At 39.7% G+C, this 14,240-nt stretch overlaps 1 protein-coding gene across 1 annotated transcript in view; it reads right to left on the bottom strand.

Annotated features, from left to right (window-relative positions):
- The window catches only part of ABCC8 (ATP binding cassette subfamily C member 8), an 80,373-nt gene that overhangs the window by 26,171 nt on the left and 39,962 nt on the right, over positions 1 to 14,240 (bottom strand). Inside the window, exons 15-21 of the mRNA XM_065635829.1 lie at positions 13,348 to 13,423; positions 13,153 to 13,258; positions 8,401 to 8,436; positions 6,785 to 6,820; positions 3,619 to 3,717; positions 2,371 to 2,455; positions 642 to 722 (exon numbers count right to left, since the gene is read on the bottom strand). Coding sequence (XP_065491901.1) covers positions 642 to 722; positions 2,371 to 2,455; positions 3,619 to 3,717; positions 6,785 to 6,820; positions 8,401 to 8,436; positions 13,153 to 13,258; positions 13,348 to 13,423 — 519 coding nt within the window. The remainder of the gene's footprint in view (positions 1 to 641; positions 723 to 2,370; positions 2,456 to 3,618; positions 3,718 to 6,784; positions 6,821 to 8,400; positions 8,437 to 13,152; positions 13,259 to 13,347; positions 13,424 to 14,240) is intronic.

Below are 14,240 nucleotides of genomic sequence, written 5' to 3'. Positions count from 1 at the left end.
ATGACCTCTAACATGCACTTTTCTAATCCCATGTGACTCATGTCTGGCTGTTACAACAGCTGGATTCCAAGCTCCTTGAAAACTGAGCTTAAGAAGAAAGTCCTAAATTGGAAAGCCGGCAAGGTCACTACTAGTCAGTGTGTAGGATGCATCCGTTTTCCCACCTACTAAGTTTTCAGAGCCCACTCTCACTCCTCTTTCCATGGCACTTTTGTTGAAGTTGGGACAGGATATACAACAAGCAGTTCAGGGTAGGAAGACAGCTTACTTTGTTGCAGAAAGGAAACACCCCAGACACAGGACAACATTAATTTTAGGCCTGAGACAGCTTAGGAATTTTATGAATACAGCTGAGACTATTACATTTCTAAGTACCAAAGACAAACACAAGGGTCAAAGAAAAAGTTCAATAGACCAAGAGGGAAAGCATCAGCATTTTGATTTGTATCCTAATATTTGTCTGTCTGTAGCATTTACTAAATGCTTCTTACCTGCAGGCTAGCTAACAAGGGATATAAAATATTGCACACGTGGCTTAGCTCAGTGAAGCACAGTGTTCTGCGTGTGTTACCCATGAAATACTTTAAATGCTCACATCTCTTGTGTCTGTTTGCAGCATAAACATAATGGCATCTACTCACCAGGAACACAACATTTGTCTGCTGGTAAAGCGCTCTTGCCACGCTGATGCGTTGGCGCTGCCCTCCAGACAGATTAATACCCTGGAGATATGCAGGAGGAAAACAATCAGACAGTTATAAAAACATCAACTGAATATTAATATTTTGATCGGATTATCCACAGAAGACCTTCTGGACAGAGAAACTCAGGGAAATTTTTCAAAAGCGTGGGCCTGCAGTTCAGCTGGGACACAGTACACAAGTTGTTAGAAAACCCAGAGCACTCTGTCTGGAGCTGTGCTCCATGCATGCCAGAGGGACAGAAAATGTTTAATGCTTTGTGGTGACATAATGGTGTAGGTGGCATAGATATTCTGCAGGCACTCTAAACCAGACTCCTACTCAGAAGTTACCCTTATGAGTCTGTCTCCTGGTTTTTTATTTATTTTTATTATTGCATGCTGTCATAGTGTAACAGCTCCATTATGTACTGTGGTCAGTGATTGCTAGCTGGGAGGTCAGGCCATGCTGAGGTGAATGCTACCTGCTTGCTATTCTATTTGTTTCAGCTCTTAGTCCTGCTGCCACCCTGCTCTAAGTTACTAATACTTGTCTGTCCTGTGATCCACCTGCCATTTCACAAACACCTTAAGCACTCATAAACCCGTACTGCTGCCAAATGACGTTACTCCACATTCTCATAGAGTGGTTGGGGTCGGAAGGGACCTCTGGAGATGATCTAGTCCAACCCACCTGCTAAAGCAGGTTCACCTGGAGTAGATTGCACAGGAACGCGTCCAGAGAAGGAGACGCCGCAACTTCTCTGTGCAGCCTGTTCCAGGGCTCTGGCACCCTCAAAGTGAAGAAGTTTCTCCTCATGTTTAGATGGAACCTCCTGTGTTTCAGTCTGTGGCTGTTGCCCCTCATCCTATTGTTGGGCATCACTGAAAAGAGCCTGGTCCCATCCTCTTGACACCCACCCTTGAGATATTTATAAGCTTTGATGAGATCCCCCCTCAGCCTTCTCTTCTCCAGGCTGAACAGACCCAGCTCTCTCAGTCTCTCCTCATAAGAAAGATGCTCCAGACCCCTCCCCTCCACTTCCCTCTTCCTGTCAAAAAACATTTGGCTATTCAATGAATTGGGCTAGGAACTAATCCATGTAAAATTAATGTGGCAGCCATTGTGGAGAGTAGGCATGGAAATGTATCCTTACCTGTATCTGGGGAGGGGGGGGCGGGTGGTTCATCGTGGGGTTTTTTTTTATTGTGGTTTTGGTTGTTTCTGACAGTGCCAGTACATGCCAGAGTAAATTGTTCACAAATTTGTGAACTTTTTTTTCTTGTCACTCCCTAATCTTCCCTGATGTGATAAAGCTTAGTTTGCTGTTTATTAAACACCTGCTCTTTTTTAAATGAAGAGCCTCTCAAAATCTATAAATTATTTATTTTTATGTTACTCCTAAAGAAATAAAAAAATGCACTGTGAAGTCAGGATATCTAAGATAGCAGCCACAGAATTAGCCAAACATTCTGATAGCAACACATTTAAATTATTGCATCTCACAAAGATGACAGTGTTTCCATGTTTACTGAGAAATGAGCTTTCAGACTAATGACCCAAACGTACACTCAACTAAAAGATTACCTTTGTTGCCAAATAACCAGTAAGATTTTAAGAACACAACAAAATAATAAAAAACCCTCCATGTACTTAAAACAAAAATAGAAGCCTGTAGCTGTTTACTGACCCTCTCTCCGATCTGGGTTTGGTCTCCATGAGGGAGAATGTCAATATCAGGCTGGAGGGAACAAGCATCAATTACTGCTTTGTACCTGCGGAAACAAAAAAGGTAACACAAAACCCACATAGATACTGCTAAAGAAGCACATTTCCTACCTGCAGAGGAACAAAAATTAACCAGCTGGAAAAATCACACAGTGGAAAACATATTTGTTAGCCACTAATTGTTCTAATGGGATCTCTTTCAATCACAGGCAAATAAATAATACTTCAGCTAAGAGAAAGCATCTTAGGTTGGCTTCCCAATTAAAACTAGTTAATAGTTAAAACAAGCACAACTTCTTCCATGGTATATTGTTATTATTTAGCATGTAACTTTTTTCATGCCCAGGGCCTTTGTTTCTTGTTTCAATATCCAAGGGTGACAGAGGAAAAAAGAAATGTGTGTAGGATGTGAATAAATAGCCAACCACTTCTTAAGGGCAGGAGGGACGGAATACCAGCAATTAACTTTTGAAAATTTTAAAATGTTTGGTGGGCATTTATACTGAATAAAAAGGCAGCCCATATATACCACAATATACCAAACACTGAAATGGTAATAAACAACATTCCCACTCCCAAATGGCTAATGTCCTTCCAGCACAGTTAAACTAGTCAATTAGGTAGAAGAAGAGAAGACTCCATGCTGCACAAACACGGTCCTGAGAAATGAAAACACTTCAACACTTCAGTTCAAGTGAGACTGAACTTCAGGAAAAACATGGTCAAAAGAGGACCGTGCAGAACCAAAGGTCTTTTGTCATGTTCAGAGATGGGCACCCACATACGTGAACTGACGCTCAGTGGAGACCTTACCGCTCTCTACAACTACCCGAAAGGAGGTTGTAGCATGGAGGGTGTTGGTCTCTTCTCCCAGGTAACAAGTGACAGGACAAGAAGAAATGGCCTCAAGGTGCACCAGGAAAGGTTCAAATTGGAATTAGGAAAAATTTCTTCCCAGAAAGGGTTGTCAGGCATTGGAACAGGCTGCCCAGGGAAGTGGTGGAGTCACCATCCCTGGAGGGGGTTTAGAAGACGTGTAGGTGAGGTTCTTAGGGGCATGGTTTAGAGGTGGTCTTGGCGGTATTAGGTTAACGGTTGGACTCAATGATCTTAAAGGTCTTTATCAACAAAAACAATTCTATGATTCTATGCAACTCCATTATTTAGCAAAAAGGGGAGTATAGCGTGTAACGGTACTGAAACCTGTTACCTCTGTTTGTTGAAAGGGCTTTCAAATGTGATATTCTCTTCCACTGTGGCATTGAGCAACCAAGGCTTCTGTGATGCATATGCTACTGATCCTCTTTTCCTGGAAAAAACAAACAAACAAACAGAATTCCCAGCTTATCAGCGCAGTAGGCATTTTTGGAAATCATTTTCTTGTAAAGGAAGAAACTGCTAATAAGTCTTCAAAAATGCTCTTTCATTTTTGTCCTTTAGGACAATCAAGATCTCTCCCATCAAGGAAATGCATAAGATGTTAAATTTCCAACAGAATATGGTAATTGTTCACCTAACTGAATTTCAGTTTGCTCCCTATTTTTCTGCTGTAAGGTGGGTTTTGGAGAGGGTATCTCAGTCAAGCTGCCTCTTGAGCAGTGCAGATAGCAGGAAGAAAATTATCAAAGACTGAATCCCAGCTCTGTTTGGATAGACCAATACAAAATTATAGCATATCACTAGTTAGGCAATGCATTTCAGGAGGGACATTCTAAAAATACATTTTTAAGGTCTTTAAAAAAAGTAACAAGTCAACATATGCACAAAGGTAATTTTTCAACCCTGCAACCACATTTGTTTTTCCTATTCTAAGATGAGAACTTGAGTCATGAGGTAAATGGGTAGCCATGGGTAAAACCTTTTTATGTCTATAAAGACAAGAAAAGAGAACACAGACAAAAAATAATTGCTAAATTCCCCCCTGTGGAATTGCCCCCATAATGTATCATCCGAAGGGTATGGTCAAGAGGATCTCACCATGCATATTTTATGTCTTAGGGATTATTATTTTTACTATTTAAAAATAAAAGTATCTGTCTGCTAGTGAAGCAGTAGTGCTTTTGTGGCTGTTGTGCACTAAGGAACCTCAGCAAGGCAGAGCTGGGAGAAAGGCAACATTTTTTATTAGAGCAACTGATACTGTTGGAAAACTCATTGGGATATCACTGTTTCTCCAGAAAAGGGCCGAAAGCGGGATCATGCGCCTAAAAGCATATCTGTTTTCTTTCCATTTCTATCAGTTAATCCAATAAAAAGACAGGACCTCTCACCCAAACGTAGCCTTTGTCTGCACACAGCCATTGCAGCAGCCTCTTTCTAGTTGGACCTGAATGCAATTCAAACCATGAGCTGCCAAAATGCACCAGGAATTCTGTCTTTTTTTTTGTCTGGAGTTAAGGTCACTTGCCCTGGTTATTTTTTTCAGGCTTTCACCAAGCTTGCTTAGAAGTCATTATAGGATCCAATTTTCTTTGATGACCTGAAAGAACACAGTGACACTACCCTGCTAACAAGCTTCCAAGTTCAAATATCTGATGGCACATTAGAATTTAATTATGTTTTATGAATTCTCTTTATTGGAAGATGAAACAGAAATAATTAAAAAAAAAAGTTAAAAAAGAAAAAAAAGGCAGAAAAACATCCCCTAAGGAGCCCAGTCCACGGTCCCAAAATCTAATTCAAAGACCATTCGGTTCTGCCTCAAGAGGGAAGCATTTTTCAATTAGTATGAAATCCTCTTCCTGATGATTAAGAAAAAATTGCTCTGAGCATTCCAAGATGAACATGTACTCCGTTCTTTTCATTGCCTGAAACTGTGCCTTTGCTGCTCTTAATTCTCAATGTAATTGAAAGGTTACTTCTAATTTATTTTTTTTTAACATAGTAGCAAAGTTTCGAGGAAAATGTTTTTACAACCTTTGTAAAAACTGTTCTTTTGTTCGGTGAAGATATAGGCATTGCCAGTAGGATGCACTCCTTGCTGAGAAGGAGCACAATGCCTGGGAGCACCATTCACATTTGCTTACTTTCTGGTTTTTGGCCACCAGTGAGAATTAATCACTGCAAGGAGCTTGGCAACAAGCAATGAGCTTGCCAAAATTCGTTACGGATTTAGAATTTAGAAAACCCATCTTAAATTAATCTTAATTGCAAATTGACACTAGGGTGACATGTAGATCATATTTTGACATAGCAAAAAGCTTGCAGGTGCTTGATCATATGAGAAATCTATGGCATGTCTACAGTGCTTATAATAAAGAGGCAGTCAAACATGACTTTTACTGAGAGAAACATGTGGCCGAAAATCCAGAGAAAATAGTATTCTGGAACAGTGTGCAACACTTTCTCTGAAAGCCTTGAACCTACCTAAGGTTTCACACGTAAAAGCCTGAATGCAAACAAATGGCTTAGCAGACAAAGACTTATGAGGAATTTATTTCACAGGTGGAAGTACTTGCCTCCTCGCCCCAGACTGCATAAACAAACATGTATTTTCATCAGTGGAGTGTAATTTATTTCCACTGCTAACACAAGAGAGACTGACCACAGCCTCTTCATTACCACAAAGGGGCAGACAGCAAAATCCAACCTTAGAATAAATAGGGAAAACCTTCCCTGGAGGGTACGTGCTTTGGCTAACATAGGATCAAGCCTGTTCCGTAACACAGAATCAGCAACAACGTTGTCAAGACTGTTTGTTTGAAGTTATTAATCTAACTCTACCTTCACATTTCATTTTGCTAAGTACAGTAGGCTCAGTAGGCACTCCAGATCACTGAAAATAAGACTAGTTAAGGGACATTTTTATATATGACTCTTAGTGCCTTAATAAGCCTACCAAGTCGGAAATGTTGGTGATTTCTAAAAGAAAGTATATATGCATAAAATACGGTGAAGTCATGATTATAATGATGACGAAGCCTTTCCTGTGTGTTTTGGATTGCTGACTACAGTTTTATCTTGATTATTTTGCAAAATTATTTAATTTTTAATGTCATTCGACAACTCAAAATCAAATCTTCTTCAGATATGAGAGAAATGTGTACTGTCCAGTCCTATAGTACTACTGTATGAACAAAAAAAAAAACCAAGTGTGCTTCCATTATTTTCAGCCTGATGGTAGGCAGGTAATAGGACATTCTGAGATGGCCAGCTGTGAGTACTCAGGAGCATATTTTTTTTGCTGTTATGATACTGTAGGGGTCACTTTTACTTCCGAATCTTGCAGTAGCTGCATACAGAGACAACCCATTTGCCTCCTTGGGAGAACCAGCTCTTAAAGTGCAGACACTCCTAAAGAATATTCACAGCGTCACAGAATCAATGAGGTTGGAAGAGACCTCTGGAGGTTCCCATAAGTCTTTAAAGTGTTGTACCTGAATTCTGTGTCAACAGGAGATTCTTTCTCTGGGCTGCAGAAAACAAACACAAGGGGTTTTTTAGAAAAAAATAAATTGTTTTAGACAATACAAGTAATACCTTAAAGTAATCTCACTATGCTATATTTAAAAATACAACAAAATGACTGCATAACAGAAATAAAACTCTCTTAAGTAAGCTAAAATTCTGTACTACATTATATTGACCTAAAAAAGGTACAGTTAAAGCTTCAGTTTTGAGAAGTGCTAAACAACCTTGTAGGAAGTATTCAACACCTATGAGCAAATGCTCAAGACCTCACAAGACTTCGGCCCAAAATACTCTCAGTTCTGAGAACATTAAAAATGTTCTACAGGATGCTAGTGCAACAAAACCTCCAGATATATTCTGAAAGCACTTACTCAACATAATTAGGTTTCCCAGAACCTATGATAATGTAGGTAATTGTTTCATACAGTCTCATATTCTTTCCTACTTTTTAATATGCTTGCCATACTGTTGTACATGTTGTCTCACTGTTTGCTGTCCATCCCCATAACACTTTCAAACATACGAATGTCTAAGTCTGCTCATATTTCACTTGTATTTCAATGGGTTCAAATGGTTTCACTTTAACTTGGCCCAGAAATTGCAGTCTCTTCTACAGAAAGAACTGTCAGATTTCCAAGTATCCTTCACCATGAGGCTTAGTTGTTAGATACATGAAACTCCCTCTTATACTATACAGAAGTTTTGCAGGACTCAGTCTAACAACCAGGTAACAAGTCTGAAATATAAGGTAAATGAGAGAGAAGAGGCTGACAGATCTGAAGAAAAGGCAGTAGAACAGTTGATGCATCTCAGAACCAAGAAAATATTCTGGTCAGTACCAGACACACAGTTTAGCATACGTCAAGAAAAGGGACATCATATGACATTTCTTCCTCTGCTGATTTCAGTAACAAAGTTCTCACTGACTTCAGCAGGGATAGGATTGTCACTTTAACAAGATTTACCATTCTGGAGGTTTGTGTGCCACACTAAAACAACAACCATGTGGCAAAGCTTTGCGCTCAGTTGATTTGGTAGATATTCCCCAAATCCAAGATGAGCTACATTAATCAGGTAAAAATAATTTCCATGCAAGGATCTCTTGCCAACAGATGGACTAATCTACTATATGTCTCAGTTTGTGTGTGCCTAAAGAATGCTAGGTGTGAATATAAATGCTATGTGTTTAACATAAACTTGGGAGAAGGGTAATGGGGAGAATTTGCTTTAGTAAGTGGAAACTTTAAAGCTATACTTGATACTATTTTTTAAAGTGCAGCTTTAGGGAACAATCTGGTTCAGACTTTAAGACAAAAATTTTCAAAGACATACAGGAAAGTTAGGATACAATTTTCAAAATCACCAAGCAGCAAAGTTTTCACAACAGAAATCTAGCTCTTATTTTCATGAGCCACAGATGTCGTTTCAACAATTGTATCCTAAGCTAATTAATACAGTGAAAGGGTCACTGATTTTCAGAATTCTGACTCTGGAAATCTTAAGCATGGATTTTAGAAACCTTTGGTTCTTTGTATGGCAATCGATTTAGTAGGAAGAGCAGTAACAGCATACAATACCATACCTGACATCTTCCCCCGTCTCGCTGTCAGACGTACAGCTGCATCACAAATAGAAAGCAAAGACTGTTTACTTAAGTGAGCACAGGCAATCTGCCCCAGAAAGAAAAACTATTAAATTCCACTTAGCGCACAGACTGCAAACAGTATTTATCACAGAGCTGCAGTGCAGCATCTGTTCCTTCTACACAAACTGACTTGATTTGAGCAGTCAAAAAAAAAAATTTGGTGGCAGGTTTTTTTCCTTATAAACATTTCATTTGACTCAACAAATAAAATCACCTTCACTCTGTCCTGGAGGTGCTAACAGAACTGAGAAGTCCTAGTGTGACCAGAACACAGTTCTGTTAAAAAAGGGGCATTTTCAGGGAAAACAAACTGATAAATTGCGATACTGTATTTTTCCATGGCAGTAACTGCACCTCTGCAGCATATAACAGGTTAGTTTGAACCTTAAATCTTACCTTCAGTTGATTTGCAACACGCTGCCTTCTGTACCAGCCCTATCCTTGGGGGGATGTGTCTCTGTATGTAAGTGTAGGCAGGTCTGAGGGACAGACAGGTTTTGTTTTCGCTATTTTTGAATGTGTACCACTGTGTTCACAGACAGAGCTGTTTTACAGCATGACTGGCCATACTCCTTACTGATGCTAAATTCAGTTCCATTGAAAAAAAAATGAACAAACTTTATGTCAAGTGGTATCGCCAAAATCAAGGAAAAACAAAGTTTTCCATAGTTTAAAAAGAACAGTCTTATTAACGTTATGCTCACATCACTTGCTTATAAATATCCAGGAAAGAAAAATATATATGGAGTTTAACAGGTTGGTTTGAGACACTTCCAAAAAGTTAATGCATAGTCAGCAATGGCTATATCTAAACTCAATTTACTGTAGAATTTGAGAGAGTCAGCCAGCCACTAGTATCTTTATGCCAAAGGCCAGTGCACTGAACAAAGCTTTTCTGCAGTTACACTCCACTGCTCTTCAGTGACCGTGTAACCTCGGTAGCACCTTCTCTAAAAACCCATGAACCTGTTGCATATCATTAAGTAGCAACAGGTTCTTTACAGAAACTATCAAGGGGCTGAAATAGGAAATATCTTTTCCAGCCCTTTCATGCACGACACAAGGACCCTGAACAACCACCATCGGTTCCTGCATTGTGGAGCACTCCAAAGAAAGCCAGGCATCCATTCTACCAGGGAACACCTGGTAACATGTGACATGTAGTATTTGTGCATGACAGTGATGTCCTCTCCACGGTGCTCTTCTACTCCAGCCTGTGAGATGAGCAGAAAACTGTGCAGATCATGTATTGATACTCCCTCAACGTAGCTGAAGAAGCAAAGAGCAGCGGGGCCCCTGGAGGCCAGCACAATTACCTGGGCTTACTGCAGCTGTGCAGCTTTGCCCCCGGTTTCCACTCAGACACTGGGCAAAGCACCGCGCTCACAGGGCACGAATGATTCTCCGAGGGGAACACGAGGTGCACGGCAATGTCCCAACTACCTCTGTTAACCATGGTCTTTTGCTACGCAGCCACAGGTGCCACAATTTTCATATGCAAGTACTGGCAGATCAGTTCCCTGGCCTGTTTTTAGGTAGTATAGCTGGAAAAAATAATTTTCTATGTGCAGCTGCAGTTCAGCTGTTTCAATCCACTTTTTTCCACTCTGACTTTGCTTTATCTCTCCTTTCCCCTTTTTCCTACATACTCTTGGAAACTAAGGATGCATTTATCTTCTACCAGTATTGAAATGTCAAAGTAACGTGTGCTTGATAATGAGGTCTGGATCTAATTTTTCTAAGCATATGCATGTCTAAAGGTGCAAATACATGCTACTGAGATTTTCAAGCTTTCAAATCACTATTTCCAACTTAAAATAAAGTATCTGGATGTTTCTGAAAACTCCAGTAAACACATATTTGTAAAAATTGATGTAATTTTTAGGCATCCAAATATCTTTAAAAATACTGTCATTTGATGAAAACAGTCAAGTCCACATCGAGTAGAAGAAAATCTACTGTTAACAACCTTAATAAATCGAGCACTTTCTTCACATTATAAGGACTCTAGATTCACATGGGAGTATATATGTCCTGTTGAGAACAAATGACACAATTTTGTCTGAGCAAACTATTTCTCATTTAGGTCAATTTACTCCAATTCACTCCAAAAAGACTTATACTATAAACTGCTCTGTGGACCAGAACTGGGACTATTTCAAGTGAGATACCACCCAGGAGAAATTAGCACGGCATATACTACAATTATTTACTCAATAACCAGTCAAATCAATACTATTTACCATCTGTTCAGAATGCAAATAATGATTTCTCTATTTTTGTTAATCTCTAACCATATTATAAAATATTTATGCTGAGATGCTCTCAGCCTGCTTTCAACAAGGGGCAGTAATCTGAGCTGGACCTTCCAGGCACACACTGTAATACAAACAACAAAATAAAATCACAAATGAGCCAGTTCTCGCTTCTGATAAGTTGCTTCCTAGCCCAGGAATAAACTGCATTTATTTTTAAGGTTTTGAAACAAATAATTTTTATAGGAAGCAAATAAAGATGATATAAAGTTAATTCTGTTTTATCAATAGAGCAAGGAGGCACAGAGGAGGGAAATGACTTGTGCAAGGTTATCCATTAGACCAAGGGAAAGGCCAGGAATAGAATCCAGATTTCCTGAGCACTGAGTGACATGTCAGCAGGATGTATCCTCCCATCTTCATAGCAGTGACCTTGGAGGAAGGGAAGGGGAAGGAAATTTGGAATGAAGCAATTCAGGACTATTCTAATTCAGGACTATTCTGTAATGTGAATGACTGAAGCCAAGCATTCGTCTCGTCCCGAAGAACTGTAACAAGGATCTTACTGATTTTGGTGGCGCATTTTCTTCCCTGAGGTAAGGCTAAGAGCTCTGTTGATTACTTGATGAGATTACTCTCCTTGAACTTGGGATAATGTTGCATGTACCTGGTCAGGCATTAGTATTTTCTTATCAAATTAAGGGAGCTTTGATCAGATAGCTTTACAACACAGGTGTGCAGCCTACACTGACCACATCCATCATTCTGAATAGACCAGTGGACATGGCAGCAGCTCTGAAAGATGAGACACAACATAATCTGTCCCAGCGCAGCCAGCACTTACAGTGCTAAGATTGTTTCAGCCACAAGTCCCTTTATACATACCTGACAGATAGCAAAGCAAACGTGATAACAACTGAATTTTACCTTGTGATACTTTGGCACATATAGAAGACATGAAAACCAGTTCTGACCTTTACACTGTTGTGAAGTACATACTTCTAAACAAGTGCTATTTAAAAACACAGTCTGATCAGAACCATTGTGTCATCTGCTTTAGTTTAGCATCAGACATTCAAATTACACTTCTTAATCATGTTATGTCATCTGTAAAAAATTACAGCCGTGCTGAAATAAAATTAGTTCACCTAATAAGGCTGCATGGACTCTGTGTGGTTCTCACCACGGTCTGACCATCTGCTTAAGGAAGTGTGTTTTAATGGATAGACCACCACGTTCTGGAACTTTGGCTTCTGTTCTTGTCTCCTGCACCAGCTGAAAGGGTCACCTTCCTGTGTTTCATTTTACCCACCTATAAAATAGGGAACCTTCCTTCCTTGTACTATTACTATTAAAGCATGTGCAATTCTGAGTAGTATGAATGGCTTACACATGAAGGCTGGATATAAATAATATCTCTCTACAAATACTCAAAAGAATTTGTGAGAATTGTTTAACAAAATCAGTGCAGAACCCACTGGGTAACAAGGACCCCTCTGTCCATCAGTGTGTGGTCTTGACATACAGTTGCACTGTTGTTCCTTCATTCCAAATCACTTGGAAATAAATTAATTGCTTCTCTAGGTTCTTCTGCAATTTGTCAACCTTTACCTACAAATAATTGTATCCCAAAAGGCACAGCATAGTCTGTATAGCTAGGAAGTCTAGTATTGTAAAATAAACAGGCCAAAACTGTTCACACTTACTGATCAGACAGTATACTAGAGATGGCAGTAATTTACCACAAAGCATGTACAGGAGTTACAGTGTATGATACCATCTGTCACTTAGTCTGAGGCTGAAGAGACCAAGTCCTAACAGCACAGCTGTTGGAGTTCAGTAGCATTTTTTTTCCTCCCTTCAGGGCCAGTACAAAAGTTAGACACAAGTATAGCCCATATCTGGCTGTCAGAGCACAACTGCTGTGTCCCCTGGGGAAAGGTGGGAAGGACACAGCTATCTCCCTCTTGTCAAAACAGGCAGGATGCTCTGGGGGAGCACCCTGAGGTCACTGCCACTTATCAAAATCTCTTCAATTTCTCAGGCACTAGACCACTGCTGGGATGAAGCACATATCTAAAAGGATGATCCAGGGACCACTCCTGGTGAGCTGGCACCTCTTTATAGTTCCATTCAAAGACAGGAGCTCAGGCACTTCAGCTAATTAATTCTGATCCCAAATTAGTTACAATTTCATCCAGGTTATGTTGCTGGAGTGCAGAATGCCCAAGTATGGTTATATATTCCTATTAATGGAACAGACAGCTTGTTTGACCCTGGCTGGGGGTTCTTCCTGATATGCTGTTAGCATAAGGTTTTTGTCTGGAATGTACACCTACAACATCCCTGACACCACGAAAAGGTTCCCAGGATAGATTTTGGCATTTTTCTGTATTACTACTCAACTCAAGTTTGAATTTTTAAATAGCACTACCTGCTCCAGAATATGTTCCCAGAGATCTTCTGCATCTCACCAAGTATGGCTAGCAAGAGAGATGACTTACCGCAGCCAACCTGTCCTACAATCATCGTTAGCTGACCTGTGAGAGAAGAAGACATAAATAAACTTCTGATTAACCACATGCTCACAGAAAAGTATCTATTCCTTACATTTGATGTCATTTTGTACCTTGAGGGATTCGGATATCAATGTTGGACAAGGCTGGAGGACCTTCAGGTGTCCAAGTGAAAAATCCATTTGTGATCTATGCCAAGAGGGAGAGAAACAAGAAACAGAAAACCAGCTTTAGAGCTGACTTCTTTTTTTCAGCATTAGAGACATCACGCCTGCTCTCATTACACTGAGCACAGGAACAGAGTTAGCCTTTGCTTGAAGCAGGAGACAGATCTTTAAGTGACTGATTTTGTAAAGCCTGTATTCTGATGCGCACAAATCTCTGAACTCAAATAAGCATAACAACTAGAAAATTACGAAAAATTCCTGAGGAAAAAGAAGTTGCTGCTTTGTTACGTGTAAGACGGGCACATTACATAAGTGAAATGATTACGATACCATTAAATTATATATAGGATCATGGTTTGCTCTCTGCAGAGCACTGAATGTCACTCTAGACACACTGCAGCATATACAGCAATTACATGGTCCAAATTACAAGCAGATTTGCAGAACTTTCCACATAAATTAGATGTTGCTGCCTATTACGGTATTTTCCTTTTTATTTCTGATATAATTCTCAGATAACCTACACTTTGCTAGATACAGAAATCTTTTCACTGATAAAGACCAAACCCAAGAAACAAAGACTGTTCAGGCCTTTAAACAGAGGAGATTTCCATGGATACTGCGAAAAATAGGAAACAGGAAACAATTTTAAAAGGCCTGTATTTGTACAGGACCCTCTTCTCTCACTTTTTCAGAGCCACTGAAGCCTTCAAAGCCTTTCAGCAACACAAGGTACCACATTCTTTGATGTGAGAAGAGTGGAATGGGACAATTTTCTCCTGCCTTGGAGAAAAAAGTGATACTCTTCTCTTGGGAAACAACCTGAAAAAATGAGCAGA

The sequence above is a fragment of the Caloenas nicobarica genome, chromosome 5 (assembly GCF_036013445.1).
Source record: "Caloenas nicobarica isolate bCalNic1 chromosome 5, bCalNic1.hap1, whole genome shotgun sequence".
Classification (NCBI taxonomy): domain Eukaryota; kingdom Metazoa; phylum Chordata; class Aves; order Columbiformes; family Columbidae; genus Caloenas; species Caloenas nicobarica.
This window is presented reverse-complemented; position numbering and strand designations above follow the sequence as displayed.